The 23410-nt window shown below is 41.3% G+C and overlaps 1 protein-coding gene across 1 annotated transcript in view; it reads right to left on the reverse strand.

Moving 5' to 3' along the window:
• Window positions 1-23410, reverse strand: part of NTRK2 (neurotrophic receptor tyrosine kinase 2) — a 215783-nt gene that overhangs the window by 167473 nt on the left and 24900 nt on the right. Inside the window, exons 3-8 of the mRNA XM_066604107.1 lie at window positions 22621-22695; window positions 20795-20866; window positions 19760-19828; window positions 12331-12482; window positions 1126-1262; window positions 910-1042 (exon numbers count right to left, since the gene is read on the reverse strand). Coding sequence (XP_066460204.1) covers window positions 910-1042; window positions 1126-1262; window positions 12331-12482; window positions 19760-19828; window positions 20795-20866; window positions 22621-22695 — 638 coding nt within the window. The remainder of the gene's footprint in view (window positions 1-909; window positions 1043-1125; window positions 1263-12330; window positions 12483-19759; window positions 19829-20794; window positions 20867-22620; window positions 22696-23410) is intronic.

The following is a 23410-nucleotide window of genomic DNA, read 5'->3' on the forward strand; positions in this document are numbered from 1 at the left end:
GTGAAAATAAAAAGGCAAAGCACAAACATTTTCAGATTTTGATGACTACAAGTGGCTGAGATTGAGTAGATCAAAGCCAGTTTTTGAGAACCATCCGAATCATAAAGTGAGCGGGATAGCTGCTTCATACTGTAGCAAAGTTGCTGCATTCCAGTTGCCATTATAAACTGCAAAAAGGAACATTAACCGCTTTTAGTGGCACGCCCGGAAAATCTCCAGGGCTTGCTGCACTGACTATGCAGTTAAACGCTGGAAGATTTCCGTGGACAGCTGTAGTGCTGAAATGTGCAGAGCACTTAGCTGTCATTTGAAATCTTCTGGGTTTTTATTGCATTGTTGGCTCATTTAAAAAACCTGCCCTGCGAGGCATGACATAGTAAGAACTAAACTGCCACTGAAGAGGTTAAATTGGGACACAAAAAAAATTAATTTTTATAAAGAGATCTATTGAATAGACACAATTGTACGAATTACAGTCCAACGAAATTGAAACGTGAGAAGACCAAAGATTTTGTAGGTCCATCTAGTGTGTTCATAATATTTCAATTGTTTGCTGCCCTCTATCCTCATCTATACTAAAATTAAGGAAGCATGTTGCCGTCAAGGCATGCTGGAGAACTCAGGTTGTGGACTATTGTTCTAGAACAATGTTGCTCTCCAGTTTTAAGTACTACAGTATGTCCTCTAGTGATCCTGAGGAATGTCATAATAGTACTGAAGCTTGACACAAGGGGGAAAAACCAATCATAGGCAGTTAATACTTAATAATATCCTAAATACTGATTGTGGGGTTGACAGGCAGCAAACCCACACCAGGCAAATATTGATGACCTGTCCTGAGGGTAGACCATCAATTTTTGCGAACCCGATAGCCCGTTTAAAATGTTAGTCTAATCAAATGTTACTTACAATGTACATTGAGCTCCACAAAGACTTGCTCTTCACCCACACCATTTTCAGCTGTACATACAAGATGTTTCGTATTATCCAGTGATGTCACATTCTTCAATGCAAGATAAGCACCATGCTTTACACTTTCTATCTAAAGGAGATATAAGAACAATAATGTCATTTCCTCAATTTGCCATTGTAAACAAGATTACTCTAAATTTTACTGGTGATTACCGAAGTGTTAGACTTAATCTGTGATATATCCCAGGAGACATTGGGATCTGGTAGACCGGTAGCTTCACAGTACACAATGGTACTGTTACCTTCCAGGACTGTTAGCTCTTGAGTACTTGTATTAACTTTAGGCACAACTGTGGATGAAAAAAAGTAGGACCGTAAATTCAACACCAAGACTTGTGGTTATTAATGACTATATATATATATACACATACATACACACACACACAAACGTTTTAGGCAGGTGTGGAAAAATGCTGCACAGAAGAAATGCTTTCAAAAATAGAAGTCTTAATTGTTTATTTTTGCCAATTAACAGATTGTAATGAGAATGAACAAAGGAGAAATCTAAATTAAATCAATATTTAGTGTGACCTCCCTTTGCCATCAAAACAGCATTATTTCTTCTAGATATACTTGCACAAAGTCAGGGATTTTGTCAAATTATAGACAGGTGTATGATTAACCAATTATACTAAACAGGTGATAATGATCATCATTTTCATATGTAGTTTGAAATACAGCAATTAACTGAAACATAAATATCTGTGTAGGAGGCTTAAAGCTGGGTAAGGAACGGCAAAACTGTTAGAAGGTGAAGTTGTGGAAGACAGTCATACATCATGGCAAAACTGGGCACTGAAATTGGAAGATGTCCATCAGCTCAGAGCTGGCAGAAACCAGTGGGACCCAGCAACAAGTTGTCTTTATAGAAGAATTGCATCCAAAAAGCCATACCTTCAATGTAGAAACAAGGCCAAGCAACTGGACTATGCACAAAAACATGATCTGGGATGCAGAAAAATGGCAGCAGGAGCTCTGAACTTATGAGTCAAAATTTGAAATATTTGGCCGAAACAGAAGGCAGTTTGTTTGCCAAAGGGTTTGAAAGCGGTAGAATACTGAGTGTCTGCAGGCAGCAGTGAAGCATGGTGGAGAGTGGTACAATAATGAGTGTCTGCAGGCAGCAGTGAAGCATGATGGAGAGAGGTATAATAATGAGTATCTGCAGGCAGCAGTGAAGCATAGTGGAGGTTCGTTGCAAGTTTGAGTTTAAATTTGGGGATTTGGTCAGATTAATGATGTCTTCAACACTGAAAAATACAGGCAGGTACTTAACCATCATGCAATTCCATCATAGAGGCATCTGATTGGCTCTGAATTTATTCTGTAGCAGGACAACACCACCAAACATGCAGGCTTTGTCACTAAGAACTATCTTTAGTGTAAAAAAGAACAAGTAGGACAACTGTTTTAAACAATGACACAATTGTACAATTGTTTGGCATTCGTATTAAATCATGATACGATTACATTGTAATGTATTCGCTAAACACTTATGCTTACTATGCTGAATTGAAATAAATAAAAATTGAAAATAAAAAAAGAACAAGGAATCCTGGAAGTGATGATATGCTTCCTGCAGAGCCCTGATCTCAGCATCATCGAGTCTGTTTGGGATTACATGAAGCGTCAGAAGGATTTGAGCAAGCCTACATCCACAAAAGATTTGTTGTTAGATGTCCAAGATGTTTGGCACAACCTCCCTTCAAGTTCCTTCAGAGCGGTGTCTGTGACGTGCATGTAACGTAGCAGAGCAATGTCTCTGACGCGCATGTAACATAGCAGAGCGGTGTCTGTGACGTGCATGTAATGTAACAGAGCGGTGTCTCTGACGCGCATGTAACGTAGCAGAGTGGTGTCTGTGACGTGCATGTAATGTAACAGAGCGGTGTCTCTGACGCGCATGTAATATAGCAGAGCGGTGTCTGTGACGTGCATGTAACGTAGCAGAGTGGTGTCTGTGACGTGCATGTAATGTAACAGAGCGGTGTCTCTGACGCGCATGTAATGTAGCAGAGCGGTGTCTGTGACGCGCATGTAATGTAGCAGAGCGGTGTCTGTGACGTGCATGTAATGTAACAGAGCGGTGTCTCTGACGCGCATGGAATGTAGCAGAGTGGTGTCTGTGATGTGCATGTCATGAAGCAGAGCGGTGTCTGTGATGTGCATGTAGTATAGCAGAGCGGTGTTCGTGAGACGCATGTAATATAGCACAGCTGTGTGTGTCTGTCACACGCCCATGTACCAGAGCTCTGTGTGTGTAGTGTGCATGTAGTGTGCCTCTGCACTAATATTTTGAAAATCCCAGAGTTTGGAAGCATTTTGCTGCACACTCCTGTATGGCATTTTCACCTGATCAGATAACAGACTGTAAGATTCATCATAGCACTTTCTATAATTACAATTTTTGTAATTATAAAGAAAAAAAAAGTAAAAAAAAGCAAACAAAAAAAAATGTATGCTTAGTGTTGCCGGGGATAGTAAACACCCTATAGGAGACTGTATATGCATTGCCCATAATTCAGATGTACTCCGCAGAGTAAGAAAGTATCAATTAAATATCATTTACAGCATTGCATTCTATTACATCTTTAAATCATGGATCTTCCTAACTGTATTACTACATTATACTTAGACTCAATAATGCAGACAGCAATTTCTTCCTGAATTATCACTCTCTGTTTAATTGGGCCCATAAAATGAATTGGGAATCATTAACAGCATAGAGGAACAAATCATTTCCCATAATTTGGTTTCTTCTTTCCAGCATGTAAAACGGAAAAGACGACTATGTTTCGAGATTAAGCATGCTACAAGTCATACATCATATGTTTTAATGCATTAGCACAGTGTCATGGGGGGACATATATAGTCTATGGCAAAATGCAAAACTTAAAATGTCTAATAGAGATGAGCGAGCGTACTCGTTAAGGCAAAATACTCAAGCGAGTATTGCCATTTTTGAGTACATGCCCGCTCTTGGCAAAAGATTCGGGGGCCGGCAGGGGGGGCGGCGGGGGAGAGCCGGGAGGAACAGGAGAGAGATCTCTCTCCCTCTCCCCACCACTTCCCCATGCTCACTCCCGCAACTCACCACTCACCCCCGACGGCCCCCGAATCTTTTCTCACGAGTGGGCATGTACTCGAAAATGGCAATACTCGCTCTCGAGTATTTTGCCTTAACAAGTACGCTCGCTCATCTCTAATGTTTATCAAACTATCTCATATCAATCTATCCATTTACCCTTTTTTCCCAAAATAAGACAGGGTCTTATATTAATTTTTGCTCCAAAAGATTTAATCTTTCTACATGTATAGCTGCCTGGACACTATTTAAATTGACTTTTTTATTAACTGTTACTAGGATTTACTGTATTTGTGGAGTAGAGGTTACATTTCAAGCATCCTTAAAAATCCTGAAAAATGATGCTAGGGCTTATTTTTGGGAAGCTGCCTGGACACTATTTAAATTGACTTTTTTATTAACTGTTACTAGGATTTACTGTATTTGTGGAGTAGAGGTTACATTTCAAGCATCCTTAAAAATCCTGAAAAATGATGCTAGGGCTTATTTTTGGGAAGTGTTTGTGGAAAAGAGTAGCCACGTTTTTCTAGCCTCATACAATCGCTTTAGCGCAATACTTTTCTTTACTCTCCTTAATCAAGTAATACCATAAAGTGAGAGTACTATAGTGGTCCTGTGTATAAAGCTTTGCTATAACTAAAGCACTTACGTGAATCTTATATTCTATCATCATTATTATAGGAAGGGATTCTTTACTATAAGAGAATTAAAAGGGGGACTAAACTCACTAAGTATTTTTCTATGTTAGCAACCACTGGGTAAAAATAACATGGAAAGGACCAAACATAGTGGAAGGACGAACGAAAAGGGCCTCGGCTATGCACCAGTGATTGCATGAGTGGAGCGAATGGTTATGGAAGACCGCCAATTGTCTCTGGAAGAGATTATCTGCAAAGTTGGCATTTCTGTAGAATCTGTGCACAGCATTCTACGTGAAGATCTGAAGATACAGAAAGAGTCCTCCAGGTGGGTGCCCCAAAAGTTGACCGATGATCACAAGGCTGCGCGCATGGCAATGTGTCAGGCGATCTTGACACATGATCACCACATGAATTGTACCTTCATTCTGCCAATTGTCACAATTAATGAGACATGATGCATCAGCTCAGTATTAAGGCTGTACCATTTTTGCCTGTGGGGGTGAGGAAAAGTTTAATATATGCCTTCTATATTCACCTAAATGAGCTACAGACCATATGTATACAGTCAGGAGGATGAGCTGTGATCTCCTCTATTATAACATGAGCTGTGTGATCATCATCAGTAACTGTGACAAGATGGTCTTTGTTACCCTCTAGACAGCTTCTGTGGTGGGATTCGTGGTGGGATTCATGGAACAGCATCACAAAGTCTTAGAATCTGACTAGAAAATGAATCCATAACCCCAAGTAGATCTGAACTGGTCAGAACTGAGATCTCATGATCATATGAGGAAAAAGAGGCCAAAAGATTCAGACAGAAAAAAGTAACTAGCTGACTAGCTAAATGGCTAAAAAAAAAATCACTGAAGTCGCCCTTTAACCCTTTGCAATCCAATTTTGGATTCAGGGTTTCCTAGGGGGTCTTTCTCTTTCTGCCATTATACAATGGCGCCATCTGCTGGCTAGAGCCTGTACTGTGGTATGTGACATGCTGGAGAGGCCCCAGACAACAGAGCGGCCAGTAATCTACAGTAAGAATACCCTGCCGGACGTCTTTCGACGTCGGAGCTGTACAGCCTTTAATCAGAATGTCTTTAGACGTCAGACAGTGGATCAGAAAGGGTTAAAATTGGGATTGGTTCCCTTACAACAAAAACAGCTGAGGGGCGACTTAATAACTATGTATAAATACCTCAGGGGACATGATAAAGATCACTCCCATCATCTATTTATACCCAGGACTGTGACTGTAACAGGGGGGCATCCTTTACGTCTAGAGGAAAGAAGGTTTCTACACCAGCATAGAAGGGGGTTCTTTACTGTAAGAGCAGTGAGACTATGGAACTCTCTGCCTGAGGACGTAGTGATGGCGAACTTCATAAAAGAGTACACAAGGAGTCTGGACGTCTTTCTTGAGTGGCGTTACAATATTACATGTTATATCACTAATTACTTCAGAGGGGTCGGTGATCCAGGGATTATTCCAATTGCTAGATTGGAGTCATGAAGGATTTTTTCTCTAAAATTAGGAAAATTCGCTTCTACCTCATTGGGGCTTTTTGCCTTCTTCTGGATCAACATTGCTGGATAATAGGCTGAACTGGATGGGCATATTTTATGCTCAGACTTAGAAATTACACTACTACAGTATGTTACTATGACATAAGAGTTTAACGTTATCCAGTGAAACTGTCTATATCCCTTTATATGGCTGGGAATGAACTTTATTTTTCACATGACACACAGCTGGCATTAAGGTTGTGCTTCTGGGACCTGTGGTTCTACAGGTTTCCTTGTGCACACCTTCACAGGTAGGGGTTAATTGAGCTGGCTGTGTGTGGTATTCTCCACCAGCCAATCCCCCTTGTCTGCAGCATATAAATACTAGCAAACTCTGGTGAGATATTGATGGTCATTTTAGCTTTTCACTGTTAATCCCACTCAGAGCTGGTGTTATGCATGCTTGTCTCTAGTGTCTCTCTCTCCTCCCCTGAGGATGGTCTGGACACCTGCTGTCCCTCCTCTCCTTGTGTTCTAGAGTGCGTGCATTGTGTAGTGTGTGGCATGGTGACCACACAGGTGCAGGCAGCCCGCAGGTTTCTCCCTATTCCTGGGCAGCTGTGGCCCCCAGACGTCTGATGCCCTATGTGTGTGTCAGATGGGTTATGCCTGACACTGTTCCCTATGTCAGCACAGGGGCTGACTCTCTATTTCCCTGGTGTGAGGACACTTGGACTAGCTATGGTTTTCCATCTTTATGCATGTGAGCTCTGGGTGGGGTTCCTGTTATATGTTGTATGCACAATCTGCTATGTTGGTGTGAACAGTGACATGTTTTGTATGTCTGTGCAAGTGGCCAGACATGTGCTGTATGTGCAGTCCTGTTCTGTGCTCAGTGTATGTGAACAGTATCATATCCTGTGTGTGTTTCACGCATCTCTCCAGGCTCCGAGTCAGGCATAGCCAGGTCCCAGATGAGGACAGTGGGTCCGACCTTATCGAGACGATTACCCCACTTTTAGGCAGGGGTTCTCCACTTTCCCTGATTAGTAAGGGACAGGGGTCCTTCCATCTCTGCCTGGAGAGGTATACTTTGTTAGTGCAAATGCTGAGAGTGTTTACGGTTTTAAAAGAAGACAATCCTGCATCCGCGCGGAGGCGTGGTATGTTAGTGCGCCAAGCGGACATAACAGCTGGCTTGTTTTCCGTTATTCGTCTTCTTTCTCAGTCTTGCTATTATAACTGAGCATATCATGTAATATTATGTACACTCACACCACTTGTCAGCCGTAGACACTGCAATATTAAGATATGATGTTCTGTAAGAATACTTTGAGCAGCCATCTTAAATTGATATAACTGAGAGTGCAGAAAATGGATGAAAAGAGAAGAAAACATTCCAGTAAAGTCAGTAGTCAGCATGTAACAATGCAGACAGACTGCAGTAATGCCGGAACGCCATTCAGGTCCATTTAAGGCTGCTTTCTCCAGATTTTCTAAGCTCCATCTGACAGAATTCTATGGTTTGCAGGGAAGAGAAGGAAATGATCAGGAACATTTCACCACATGACTAGTTTATTCATTTCTGTGTCCTGTTGCTATGGAAACAAGTGAGAAGTAGAATTCCATTTTCACTAGCGCAGTGCCTCCTCATGTCTGCAGTGGTAGGGGTGGGGATAAGGAATGGTGAGAAGCCCGAGGAGGAACCAAAGATAAAGGCAGGGAAAGATGACTGTTACAGTCTCAGGTCAAGCTGCTAACAACGTTTTATCATCATTACACGCGTTTCATCACCTCACACTTAAGAGGAAGATGGCGAATGCAGTAGAGCAATTGAAATCAATGAATAGCAACCTTTAAAGCCAATATAACCCTGACATTTCATCCCGTTCATGCGTGTGACTGTAGTGCAATTTATAGACGTGGTGAAAGTAGGAGATGCAGAATACAGTCATTATATGCAGAACGTTTCCTATAGAACAGCAAACATTCTACCGCATATCACCATTAGAGTGATCTATCAGCATCGCATATTGCTCCACATAAGGGCAGCATGTTACATCTACAGATCTGTATGCTTCCTAGTCAGATCATTACAGAAAAACATTTTCTAGTATTTGTTTAGTAGGAGAGCAAATAGAATATAGAGGATATTGACGATAGCTATAGAGAATATAGAGACTAGCTGCAGAGGATATCGAGGATAGCTATAGAGAATATAGAGACTAGCTGCAGAGGTTAGCTGCAGAGGATATAGAGGACAGCTGCAGAGGATATCGAGGATAGCTATAGAGAATATAGAGACTAGCTGCAGAGGATATAGAGGACAGCTATAGAGAATATAGAGACTAGCTGCAGAGGTTAGCTGCAGAGGATATCGAGGATAGCTATAGAGAATATAGAGACTAGCTGCAGAGGTTAGCTGCAGAAGATAACTGCAGAGGATATAGAGGATAGCTGCAGAGGATATAGATAGCTGTAGAGAATATAGAGGACAGCTGTAGAGCATATAGAGGACAGCTGTAGAGAATATAGAGACTACCAGCAGAGGATAGCTAGCTGCAGAGGATAACTTTTTTTTGTATTTGAATTTATTGTACTTTTGTCTTTCTGTATTCCCCCTGTCTATGTAAGCGCTGCGGAATATGTTGGCGCTATACAAATAAAGATTGTTATTATTATTATTATAACTGCAGAGGATATAGAGGATAACTGCAGAGGATATAGATAGCTGTGTAGAATATAGAGGACAGCTGTAGAGAATATAGAGGCTAGCTGCAGAGGATAACTGCAAAGGATAACTGCAGAGGATAGCTGCAGAAGATATAGAGGATAGCTGCAGAGGATATGGATAGCTGTAGAGAATATAGAGGACAGCTGTAGAGAATATAGAGGACAGCTGTAGAGAATATAGAGCATAGCTGTAGAGAATATAGAGCATAGCTGTAGAGAATATAGAGCAGAGCTGTAGGGAATACAGAGCATAGCTGTAGAGAATACAGAGGATAGCTGTAGAGAATATAGAGCATAGCTGTAGAGAATGCAGAGAATAGCTGTAGAGAATACAGAGCATAGCTGTAGAGAATACAGAGCATAGCTGTAGAGAATATAGAGCATAGCTGTAGAGAATATAGAGCAGAGCTGTAGAGAATACAGAGCATAGCTGTAGAGAATACAGAGGATAGCTGTAGAGAATATAGAGCATAGCTGTAGAGAATGCAGAGAATAGCTGTAGAGAATACAGAGCATAGCTGTAGAGAATACAGAGCATAGCTGTAGAGAATATAGAGCATAGCTGTAGAGAATATAGAGCAGAGCTGTAGAGAATACAGAGCATAGCTGTAGAGAATACAGAGGATAGCTGTAGAGAATACAGAGCATAGCTGTAGAGAATATAGAGCATAGCTGTAGAGAATATAGAGCAGAGCTGTAGAGAATACAGAGCATAGCTGTAGAGAATACAGAGGATAGCTGTAGAGAATACAGAGGATAGCTGTAGAGAATACAGAGCATAGCTGTAGAGAATATAGATCATAGCTGTAGAGAATATAGAGCATAGCTGTAGAGAATACAAAGCATAGCTGTAGAGAATACAGAGCATAGCTGTAGAGAATACAGAGCATAAATGTAGAGAATACGGAGCATAGCTGTAGAGAATATAGAGGATAGCTATAGCAAATAGAGTATAGCCATTGAGAATAACGAGGATAGTTAAAGACAATATACACAACAGCTATAGAAAATATAGCGGATATACATCAGCCTCTCAATCACCGCCCTGAAGGGCAGAAGGAGGTCAGGTGAGCCGAATAGTAATAATACGGCACGTTCAAACTGTTATCTTAAATAAAGGAAATGGTTTGTAACTTGAAAGTGAGACGTGCTGCTAGTACTCAATGCTACCAGTGGAATCAGCAGGTTTGAATTTTACAGCAACGAACAAATTACTTTTTGTTAAGAAAAATTTTAAAAAATTTGTTGCACAGTGTTATCCTTTAACTTTCGATCGTTGGCGGTGTTCACATTCTAATAGTCCAGCGATAATCGTTCTGTGTAACAGCACCTTTACAACTATGATCTTGCTATATTCTTTTAACGTTCCTATTAGCGAAATGACACAAAATTGTTTCGTATTATTTTGGCTACTAGGATAATGGATCTGCAGCTGTGACATACTGCGCTTACGTAGGCCAACATACCGTGACAGATCCACCTTACCAACTTCACTATAGATCTGCAGCGTGTTTTATTTTGATCCATGCCACACACCAAAATTGCTGGCGGGAGCCAAAATGCAGTGCAGACAGACGAATGGGAGTAGCGCTCTGGTGAGTGATCAGCAGGGGTCTTGGTAACAGGACCAACAGTGATCAAAACTTTTGACATGTATCTCCACAAGTTTCTGAAAAGTGTAGTCACTCTTCAAGCTTTTCACGGTTGCAGTACAGTTGAGAATTAGGGTAATCTTTTTGTCTTGGGATGCAATAACAAAGGAAAATCCTGTCTTTTCCCCAACTTTTCCTGACGCACAGTGCTCAGCGATAAGTTTTACATGTTCTTCATATATCACAATACAAATCTTGGCCTAATAAATTGAGACTGAATTTACACGTAAAGCATAAGCCTTCGTTACTTTATGTTTAGTTTTCAATCTTATCATGTGATTCTCATAAAATCCTTACAACTCCCTGCATATAGAATTTCACACTGACTTATTCCTTTTTATTTGTTCACCTGCAAGATAAGATCTATCATATCCTCTTCCAGCGACTGGAGTGCGGCCAGACTCTCGACTCAGAACAATATGGGATGTCAGCTCTTGGCGGAAGGAATTATTCTCCAAGTGTGGAGGATTAAGTTAGTCCGGATCAGATATGGACTAATAAATGAATTTACCATAAGTAACAGTTTTGGCAAGATGAGATAGAATAGATGGGGCGTTCAGCTACAATGAGGTTACAGTCTATACATCGTAGTTCTGGTGAAGTGGCTACTAAAAGATCATAGAAGTTCATCATGCAACCAATTAGTATAAGCAGCCCATGTACAGAACCCTCCGAGGAGTACAGTAATCTCTACTATAGATTATACATCTGATAACCCGTTTTACTACTTCTTTTCATAATACATTATTTTGCCAGAACTTTCCATGGGGATTCGGTTCTGTTGCTAAAAACTCTGGTAGATTAAGTGAATTCATTTTTTTTACTTACATAAAATGCAATTCCCAGGGTCAGTTTGCCAGAAACCCATAAACTCATCCAGTCCTCCTCTTGGACACGATCGTACCCAAAGAGGGACTGGAAGGGATGCACGCACACAGGTTGCACATGGGTCACACGGGTTTCTGGCAAACTGACCCTGTGCTACTGGGAGGTTGACATGGCCCTACCTAAGCGGGGACATTGCCCCAATAAGGGCAGCCCAGCGGTCTTCGGATCTGGGCCCTAGCTGATCCTAGGAGCCACGCACCAGAACAGGACGCATTCACATGCCACATGACAGAGACTGAACAACAGGACACACAGAGCCAGAATACACAGCATACAGCAGCCACAATGCAACCACTAATAGCAGATGATAAGCTGAATATAAATGCGAGGTGTTAGTTCGTACATTGGCCAATGAACTTAAGCTGCAAGCCTCGGCCAGGCCCTCGTATCTTGCAGTCCCTACACTAGCAAGACACATCTACTAGAGGGCCCTAGGGGCCAACCTAGCGCAGACATAGCAAACAAACTCAGCAGACCAAACTTATACAAAATAAACGTACAAACAGACATGAACCAGCAAGACACAGATCACACAGCAAGCTGCAACAGAACACAAATACATCCAAACAGTACAAGACCAGCTTCAGACTGACCAGGCGCTGGGTTTATATGTAAGCACAGACCCAGGGGATAGGCTAGCAGGAAGTAGCACACCAGCCAGCTCAATCAGTTAACCCTGTGAGGGATTGTGCTGCTAGGAAGCTTAGAACTACAGATCCCAGCAGCACACGTAACACCACGTATGAACATTTCCTAAAAAGTTGCTGATTAGTTTCTTACAGACCTCATGTGAACAAACTGAGCCAAATCTAGACTGGTCCAATAGGAAAATATAGAATCAATATCAAAAACATCTTACCACAACCCGGAATCTGCATATTGTTTATAGGTATCCTCTTGTCATATTCATTGAGGCAAAATATATTGTCTTTGTCTAAGAGACTTGTCTCTGTAGATACTTTGATCCACATTATGTCACATGAACACTGGAATGGATTGTTACCTATAGCCCTGGAAGAACAAACAACTTTATATTAGCATTTCTTGAAATACATTTTGCTAAAATCCACAATAAAATTGTTCCTGTTCCTTACAATGAGGCATGATGTACATGGAACCCAGGAGAACACGCCTGGATTCCTAGTTACAATAGGCAGATTGAACCTTATAGATTCTGGGAAAACTTAAATACAAGCCCTTGAGAAGTCATCCAGACGACTGTGTTATTGGTCATCCAGCTTTCAAAGAAGCAGATAAACAGTAATGTAGCAGCAGTACAAGACTTTACGCATCACAACTCAAGGATGTACATTGAATGGCAATTTAATTAGAGACACCTATGCTTTCATGACTGGAGCTTCACCGAAAGGAAATAAGACATGTGAACCCAGAGTGCAGAATAAACTTAAGTGGACAAGACTTCAAATGACTCATGGTCATCAGTGCTAGAGTAGCCAAGGTCAATATTTCAAAAACGGCTAACCTTGTGGCGTTTCCTTGTCCAACAGTGTCAAGATTATACCAAGAATGGTTGGGTTGAGGAAAACCAACTAGCGAAAAGGAATCCTATGGATGCACAGATATATTCATTCTTATCTTGACTTGTGTGGCATGCTACATCGCTATTGTAGGGTGCCTATGCTGTTTGCATAGCTGGGCAGTCAAGAGATTGTAATAGGCTATGCAAACAACGTAAGGTACCAAAAGAACAGCAATTGGGGGTCGAACATTTAAGAAAAAATAGATCTGTGAACAACTCTTAGACAAAAGGGTCAAGAATCGTTCTGATGAACAGGCAGCACACAGTCAAACAAATTTAGCCAAATATGCGGCTTGTGCTTCAATTAATACGTCTGAACGCACAACTTGGCCTTTTGTTGCATGGGGGAGCTAAAGCAGTAGACGACCAGCTAGAATGACAATTCTATCCAATAGAAACAGAAACACAAAAGAGTGCAAAAATTGATCACTAAGCAGTGGAAAAACATTTTCTGGCCCAGATGAATGCAGATATCTGTTGCACCATATTGATGGGAAGGTCATCATTTGGCACAATCAGCATGGATTCATGGACCCTTCCTGGCAGCTGTTCAGAGCATATCAGTACAATTTGCGGCAATTCGAAGAAGCTATCCTGTCCACATGGGCCAATGTTCCTGCAGAAGGATTTCAACACCTAGTGGAATTTATGTCATGAGGAATTACTGTGGATCTGAAGGTCAAAAGGAGGTCCAACATACTACTAGATGGGAATCTCTATTCAAGTAACCATTCAGTGTATATATGTAAAAGATTTATTTTTATTTTTGAGGTGACAACAGTATTTAGATATACATCAACTACCACTGACAACCAGCCTAGTTTAATTTCCCAGAAAAAGGTTAAATTATATTTCATATTTTCTGTTTCTTGTAACTACATACAGCATAGAATCAAAACACCGAAACATTGAACTATTAATATACTATATAGTAAGTATACCTCACAATCACTATATCATAGAATCACTATGCCATGCAAATATACCACATAATGAGCATCCAATCCAATCAAAATGTCAAACAGTCACTCAGACGGTAAAATAACCAAGCAATTTATCATCCAATCAGTATAATATACAATGCGGTCAGTATGACCCTACAATCAGAATATTATACAAGCAGATTATTATACTCTGTAATTAGGGTGACATTTACTAAGCATACCATAAAATCAGTATATAACACAATCAGGATATTAGAAATGCCCACCTTGAACTGTCCTCCTACCTCTCCTCCAAGTCGCTGTTCAACCAACTGCAATCCGATTTCCGACCCCACCACTTTACTGAAACTGTCCTTACTAAAGTAGCTAATGATTGGCTAACTGCAAAAGCCTCAAAATATTACTTTGCTCTCCTTTTCTTAGACCTGTCCTCTGCTTTGAAACAGGTACAATCTCTCCTCCCTCAGCATCATAAACCTGGCTTTTTCCTGGAACTCCTCATACCTCACTGATAGAAGATTTAGTGTCTCCCATTTGCACACCACATCCTCGCCCTCTGTCTCTTGGTGACCATCAAGGCTCCAGACTAGGAATTCTACACTTCTCCATCTACACCCATGGTCTAGGATAGCTCATAGAATCCCATGGCTTTCAGTACCACTTTATGCTGATGACACTCAAGTCTTATGCACCTCTCTGGCCCAGATGTTACCTCTCTGCTATTCAGAATCTCAGAGTGTCTATCGACTACATCCTCCTCCTCTTTCCGCTTCCTAAAACTAAAATGGATAAAACTGAACTCAGAATTTTTCCCCTAACTCGCTCTACACTCCTACCAGACTTATTAATCACTATCAGTGGCTCCATACTCTCACCAGTTCCACAAGTCCACTGTCTCAGTGTTACATTTGACTCTGCCCTCTCTCCCTCAAACCACATATACAAGCCCTCGCCACCTCCTCCTGCCTCAAACTTAAAAAACTTTCTCAGATATGATCTTGCCTCAACCCAGAGTCAACAAAAATGCTAGTGCATGCCCTCCTCATCTTCCATCTACAGTACTGCAACAAACATAGTAGTCTAAGGTCATTGTGGAGAGTAAACATGGGTAGTGTGGTAGACAGAGATGGTAGACTGCATTGTGGAGAGCCTTATGGGAGTAATGAGTTTAAATTGTATTTTATATCTGATGGGCAGTCAATGCAGTAACTGGCACAGGGTAGAGGCATCAGTGTAGTAGCTTGACAAGAAGATGAGCTGGGCTACTGCATTCAGGGTGGATTGGAGAGGGGATAATTTAGTGAAGGGAAGCTTGATCAGTAGTGATTTGCAGTAGTCAAACCAAGAGTGGAAAAGGGCGACAATAAGTTTTTGATATCTCCACAGTGATGAAGGGGTGGATACAGGAGATGTTTTTGAGGAGCAGGTGACAAGAGCAAGCAAAAGACTGGATATGGGGAGTGAAGGAAAGGTCAGAATCGAATACGATCCCATGACAGCGGGCATGCTGCCGAGATGTTATGATGGTAACATAGACTGGTTTAGGTCAGTTAGTAGATCGTGGAAACACAAGAAATTCAGTTTTTTAGAGATTCAGTTTTAGATAGAGGGACATCATAGTGTTATAAACAGCAGACATATAATCATGTTTTGTAGCAGCAAAAGTGTGATGTCACGGGGAGAAGTATGTAATGGGTATCATCAGCGTAAAGATGGTATTGAAATCCGAATCTGATAGTTTGCCCAATGTAGATGGCAAAGATGGAAGCACCTAGGACCAAACCCTGATTAACCACAACAGCAAGGACAATTGGAGAAGAAGTAGAGCCGGCGAATCATATACGCAACGACCTGTCAAAAAGGTAGGAGGAAAACTATGAGAGCGCAGTATACTTGAGGCAAATACAATGGAACATGCTGGAGGAGAATTTGGTTATCTACAGTATTGAACGCCACAGAGAGATCAAGAAGAATCAGTATACAATGGTTGTCATTTGATTTCTCTGTCAGCAGATTGTTTGTAGTAGCCCTTTGTAGCTCTTTAGCAAGGGCGGTTTTGGTAGAATGTAGAGAGCGAAAACAAGACTGTAGGGGTCAAGAAGAGTTATCCGAGAGATAGCTTATTAGGTGAGAGTAGACCAGATGTTCCAGGAGTTTGGCGATGAAGGGTAGATTAGAGAAGGGTCAGTAGTTGCAGCACAAGACGAGTTAAGAGACAGTTTCTTTAGTAATGGGGATATGACAACATGTTTAAAGGAGGGGGGATAGATGCCAGAAGAAAGCAATAGGTTGAATATTGTTGTGGACTGACTGATAACAGCCGAAGAGAGATACTTAAGGTGTAAGAAGGAATAGGGAGAGAAATAGACAGGAGCCAGGAAACTTATTCTGCTGTTCTTGAGTCAAATGCTGAGACTAAACTCGAGGAGGTACAGGACTGAAGAAGATAAAAGCTAATTGGGGATTGGGAAGAATTTCCTGTTGGATGTTGTCAGTTTTCTCTTTGAAATAAGCAGCCAGATCTTCAGCACTGAGATAGGGGGATGTATTTTACAGCTAAAAAGGGAGTGAAAAGTATCAAAGATTCTTTTTGGTTATTGGATAGTAAGGAGATGAAAGAGGTGGAATAGGCTTCTTTAGCATGGCAAAGGGCAAAGTCTGCATCAGGAGTGTCAGAGCATGGGGGGGGGGCCGTAGATAATCATCAATCGTATGGACAGTGGATGGAAGAGTCTAATGCATGTGAACCTCAAAAGAGGGGAATGTCACCAAGGGTACAGAGGGAAAAGGCACATTGTGGCGAAAGAAGAACCCACACTCCTCTACCACACCTGTTCTCAGGTCTGGTAGTATGGGAGAAGTGTAGCCCATAATAAGATAGAGCGGCGAGGGAAGCGGTCTCAAACTGTTGAATATATGTCTCTGTGAGAGTAAGCAGGTTTAGAGATTTTGTAATGATGTCATCATAGATGATGGGGAGTTTATCTGACAATTCCAGAGCACACATTTGAAGAAGACAGGAGAGGGTGTACAGCGAATATTAACCAGATGGGAGGGGGCTTCTTAATTAGGCAGATAAGAAGTTAAATGTAGTGGAAATGGAAGGTGGGCCAAGGTTAGGAGAGATGTCTCCCGCAAAAAGTAGTAGGAAGATGAGAGGGTGAGCAGAGGGCTGAGAGATTTGCAGGAACACCTTTTGTGTTTCACAGGGGAGTCAGGTGGTTTGAGGCAAATTAAAAAAGTAAAGAGTGCCTGTGAACTGTGCATGGATGAGGGAAGGAGAGAGGGGCTGATATGGATGGAATGCACAGAAGGTGGACATTGGTTGTTAGCTGTGAAGCAAGGAGCTTCAGAAGCAATAGTAAGAGCAAAGGTGTAGAAATGCAATTTGCTAACATAGCAAGTGTAGCATACCTGTCACCGGCCTAGTCTAACTACCATGGCTTAACTTACAGACACCTAGCCATAAATGACACTTTGCCAGAAATGATTTGTGTCTACCCCAACACCAGTGCCACCCCTTGTCCAAATCTACATTTATAGAGGCTGATTGCCTAACTGTACAATTAACACGAAGCACAAGAAGAAAATCAAATAAATTTCTAGGCCTGTATAAAAGAGGCTCATGTGGCGCAGAAATGCAGTCCTAAGCTCCCGCTCACAACCTGAAGTTTGTGGGTTCAATCCCCACGTGGTTAAGGTAGCCGGGTCAAGGTTGACCCAGCCCTCCATCCTTCGAGGTCAGTAAAATGAGTACCCAGCTTGTGGGGTGGTAAAAGATGACTGGGGAAGGCAATGGCAAAACAGCCCACCAAGAAAATGTCACAATGTCATTAGATTTATGATGCATGGTGAGGTAAAGCTAAAGCTACCTGTGACACAATCATTGTACATTGTGTATTCAGTAAATTACACAATCAGTGTATTACATATAATCAGTATTTCAATCTATATTAGGACTATGAAAGTTAAAGAAGAAATGCTCTTACTTCTATAGATTTGCCACCCTTGTTACTTCTCTGTTAGCTAAACAATGTGCATTTCTGGCAGGGTAAACAATGCATTACTTTGATAGATCTGACTTTTATGGACGCGGCGATACCAAATATGTATCTTTGTTTTATGATTTAGATTCTTTTATTATAGATATGGCAAAAGGGGGGTGATTTAAAAACAATTAGTAAAACTTTATTGATCTTATTTTTACTTTCCACCCAGGAGACCACAACATGCGATGCTTTGATCGCTCCTGCAGTATGACGTAATGCTATAGCATTACATCATACTGCGATCAGGCAGGCAGTCTATCAAGCCACCCCATGGGGATGGCCTGATAGGCAGTCTGCTAAGACAGCCCTAGGGCCTTTCAGAAGGCCCCCCGGTTGCCATGACACCCGCATGGCTCCCTGCGATCTCATCGTGTGGGAGCTATACGGGACCTCCAAACATTGTTTGGGGGATTTAAATGCCACTGTCAGAATTGACAGCGGCATTTAAAGGGTTAATAGTGCCGATCAACCGGGTGGCTAATTGCAGCTATTGCCCGCGGGTGTCAGCTGTGATTAGACCTGTGGAGTTTGGTGTAGAATTCTAGAACTTCGGTTTTGGTTGCATCCTGAGGCGTCATTTTGTCCCATAATGGATAAAATCTTCAATACATGATAAACCAAAACCACCTGACTTACAAACTTGAAGATTAGTCCAACAAAGTAGGGCAGGGTGTGTCACAACTTTATTAATATTGTTAGAATTAGGTATAAATATTTATTTAAAAAGTCAGTGTTAGAAATATTTAAAAATCAGCATACATTTATTATCTGTACCCGAAAACTGATTCATCAAGAACCAACTAGCCACTTGCATAGCAGTATTGAAATAACTCAGAGGGTTAACAAGTTGCACTGAAGGGCAGCACTGTCCACTTTTGGCACTCCACAATAACTTGTTACAGGCCAAAAGAAATATAAATTCTGGAACGATATGACCTAATTTGTCCCAAAAGTTCAGGAAGTTGAGGAAATATAATATACAATGGAAATTGGCATATCTCATAACATAGTGTGCAATGAGACATATAATACCACTGCATCATTAAAGCAATAGATTATAGCACAATGATGTCTAAGAAACTAGCAGTGTGGACTTTGGCTGTTCAAGGGTAACATCAAAATGCAGCTGCTCTGTGGACACATTCGGCTCATCCTAAATGCAGCTTCACAGGGAATGTAGCATGCTGTGTATGCTTAGAAAACACAATGGAAGACGATTTCCACGTTTTATATGCAGTATCGGTTTTCTGGCCTTTGGCAAGATGGGCAGGGTCTCAAGTATAGAAATAACTATTCTACACAAAAAGTGGTAAAGTTGCCTATTGCAACCAGTTCACTACTTTTTGAAACCGGTATTGGAAAAATGAAATTGGGGCTAGGGCCCTTCTCATATACTTGTCAGCACTACTTACTATACCGGATGTTTCCATTCTATCAACATAATATAGCCGTTAGTATACTCATATCATTTACACGTATGGAAACTTTATGGAGATATGTAAAATAAAGCCATAGACACGAGGCAGAGGCGTAACTTGAAGCTCCTGGGCCCCAATGCAAAACTTGTAACAGCGCCCCCAACTATAATGCTTTATTCATAGTACTGGGCTCCCTATATGGAGAAGAGAGGCCTTATGGTTCCCCTAAGGCTCCTGGGCCCGGGTGCAACCGCATCCCCTGCATCCTCTATAGTTACGCCCCTCCCACGAGGAGTTCTATATAAAATAACTGTATAATGTAGGAATTATATCTTACAGGTGAGTCAAGGAGAGGTGACGAAATACTCTTCTGCTTAATGTTGTCAGCTTATTTCTTGAGAGGTCTCTGAAAGAAAAGACAAATATTTACCTAACTTTAAACAATTAAACTTCTCAAAGTTAGACTAAAAACATAGAATAGAATCCATAGGACATAAAAGTCGTAAGAATATTTGAATTCTTTAATGGGAACCTGTTGAGCAAATTGAGCTTAGTTTTGTGGGGAAAGGTTCAATGTAACTTGTAATTTCTTTATGTAAACCTCTGCACATTCTGGGCATAGGAGTCCAGTAGGCGGTCCTACTCAGTAATCAACAGACTTTTCTGCATCAGTGTACATAGTAGGATAGCTGCCAGTCAATGTGCAGGACCGCCCACTGGACTCCTAAGCCCAAAATGAGGAGAGGTTTAGATCAATGAACAACAAGTTATACTGAATGTTTCCCATACAACCATTTATGAATTTGCTCGGCTCCTCCTGCTCAATATATGTTGCCTGCCTTTTCAACATGATAGGTTTCTTCAAGCAATGAAGGCTCCTGTACTTACACACTGGAGCGATCATGGATCAGTGAATGTAGGTGGAGCCAACCAGAGATCATTCCAGGCCACCCGCCTCCATTTACAGTAAACAAGCAGTTGTTCATACATGAACGACTGCCTGTTTACACAGGCCGATCGTTGTTTGATTTTCATGACTGCACAATCTTAACGATGACCTAATTATCGTTAATTGTTCAGATCATGCAGGCATTTACACTAACAGATTATCATTTAGATTCCCAGAATCGGAACAATCATCATTCAGTGTAAAAGGGCCCTTATATAGCAACGAGGCCCAGTCCAGTTTTGACTGCTACTTTTGCACCTCTTATAGTTTCATCCCTGGCTCGCTCAGTCATCTAATTGCATAGTGTGAACTAAACAGCCTTCCTCATAGGATAATGTAACATTCAGAGAATGTCTGCATGGGGCAGATTACCTGATTTGCTTGTACAGAAGCATTTTCATAAATTAGCAATCAATTACTTACATGTAAGTAAGCTTGAGGTTCTTGCGGAATGCCTGGCGAGATACAAACTTCAGTCCTGAGTCCACCACAGTTCTGAAATAAAGCATTCAATTCAGAGGCCCACAAATAACACAGTGTGCTGCCAAGATTTGATAGCCTGAGCCTAGATAAGGATATTACCTCAGCCGGGCTCACAGACAAAATAGATTTTTCTCTCTTTACCCACCAATTTGGCTAAATATGCATATATTAAAGTGTAATTTGTAAATTGTAAAGTACTTGTATAAATACAAAGCTTCCAGTTACAGTAGACCTGTATTTACCAAAGCATAGGCATATAGTTTCCAAGGTGTAGACGTATCTATCTACAGTATCTGCCCATCCATTAGTTAAAGCCTACATCATCGTCCAAACCATCTGTGAATTAGAAGGATTGTTCTTGTAGCTTATGATTCACTTCACTAATGCATTGTAACAATTATCTCGAATGCACATGTATTGTCTTTCTTTACTTCCCAGCACTATGATTATGTGTGACTTAGTGAGTAATATGTAACAGCATTTAACAATTAGAAGGAGTGATTAATGATGTAAATGACAAATAATGGAGGTCTGGAGGAAGGATTTCATGAGTTAGGGTGGCCGTACACATTAAATTTCAACCAAACCCGAATTTCGGCATGGACAACTGACCATAAGGTGGGTGTCCTGATTTCCTCCCATCTTTATAGGTCAAGGAAAACAAAGACTGAGCTAATGGAGTTCAGCATTCCCAATTTTTTTGTTGTTAGGGGCAGGGGTGGGATTCAGCTAGCTCAAGCTAGTTTTCCCGATCTGATAGTTAAGATCGCAGCCAGATCACAGAACCAGTTGCTACCTTAACCCCAATCTGGTTCTCTATACTGGGGGAAAGACATGAATTAAAAACAATATACTCACCTTTCTTGTTCCTCCTGTTGCTCCACTCCAGTCTTGTTTTCTCACACTTCCAGGTAGTGCAGTCATGTGCTCTTGGCACATGACCACTGCAGCCAATCACTAGCCTCAGACCAGGGATTCTCCACAGCTGTCACTGCCATAACCTTGGTAGTGCAGGAAAATCAGACTAGAATAGGGCAATGGGGGCAAAAGAGGGGGGCATAGAGTTTTTTTTTATTTTATAGCATAATGGGCATTATTAATGATAGGAGCAGAAGGGGCAGCATTAATACTGATGGGACATAAAAGGAGACATTATTATTGATGGGGACATAAAAGGGACATTATGATGGATGGAGGTATAAAATGAGGCACTTTAACTTTTGTGGAGGGCACTAGTGTTGCTTGGCTTCATCAATCGGGGAGGAGGGGGTGTGAAATCACTCTAATTGGCCAAAATTACACAAAAATCAAATTTATGTTGTGAGCTATAGCTATCACTTTAGCTATTTCAAACAGATGTGAATGGATGGGATCTATTCCTTTGTATACAAAGGTGAAAATCAAAACAGCATGAATATAGTCTAATTAATAAAAATAATGGAATAAAAATGAAATACATAATATTCAATTAACTAGAGTTTCATATGGATTGCACATGTGGAAGTCAAATATTGAGCTGTTGTTACAGACAGATTTACAAGCCACATGTGGGCATAGATCATTAGTACACTGTAAACTATAATTAACCTTAATGAAAATGACCCAAATATAAAACAGTCTTTTTTTTCTCCCAAATTTCCAGTGACATTCATCATGCCAAAGTTCAGCAGGAAGCTGCAGAACAAAGGTCCTTTCTATTCTCCGCATGCTAGGGCAGCCCCATGCATACTCTACACCAATGTTTAGAGGATAAAATCAATACTTACAGGTTTCTGAGTCCAGTATAAATCTTAACATCGTCCTCGTTGATTGAGGCAAATAAACGCTGATGTGAAATATAACTAAAAACAAAGAGAAGTAACAAGTTAATTGACTGTTCCTTCACCTATATAAACACACTTATATTCACAGTCATTAGTAATTATTAACAGTATCAAAGTAATAAGTAGAGCAGAATGAATCACAGGCAGAAATATACTGGCGGAGGGATTTATCTTGTTACTGAAATCTACAATCTAGATCTCATATAACTTTGAAAACACTGTTCGGCCTCTTTCCCACAAGCGTATCAGCATATTTCACGGCCGGCCGATATACGCTGTGATCTGATGCATTGGATTCTAATGCATCAGATCACATGGCCGTATTTCTGAGACGTAAAAGCGCCCAGCCGGCCCAATATAGCGCCGGGCGTTTTTATGTCGGGCCCAAAAGATAGTCCTGGAACTATCTTTTGGGCCGGAATATGTTGGACGCTGCATAGGCTCCTATGGGAGCCAATGACAGCAGCCGGAGAAGGAAGTTTAGCAGCATGGCTGCTAAAAACTCCCTCCCTCTGCTCTCCTCCCCGCTCGCAGGCTCACCTGTGCTCTCCTCCCCACTGGCTCTTTGCACTGGCTCAATTGCTCCGCCCCCTCTTCACAGCCAGCAATGGGAGGAGGCGTGGCGGGCTGACGCTTAGCTCCGCACCCGTCCCTCCCCATCCATTGCAAAGAACGAGCAGGGAGGAGAGAAGAGGTGAGCCTGCGAGGGGGGGGAGGGGTGATGGCATGGTGA

Source organism: Eleutherodactylus coqui, chromosome 5, assembly GCF_035609145.1.
Source record: "Eleutherodactylus coqui strain aEleCoq1 chromosome 5, aEleCoq1.hap1, whole genome shotgun sequence".
In the NCBI taxonomy this organism is placed as follows: domain Eukaryota; kingdom Metazoa; phylum Chordata; class Amphibia; order Anura; family Eleutherodactylidae; genus Eleutherodactylus; species Eleutherodactylus coqui.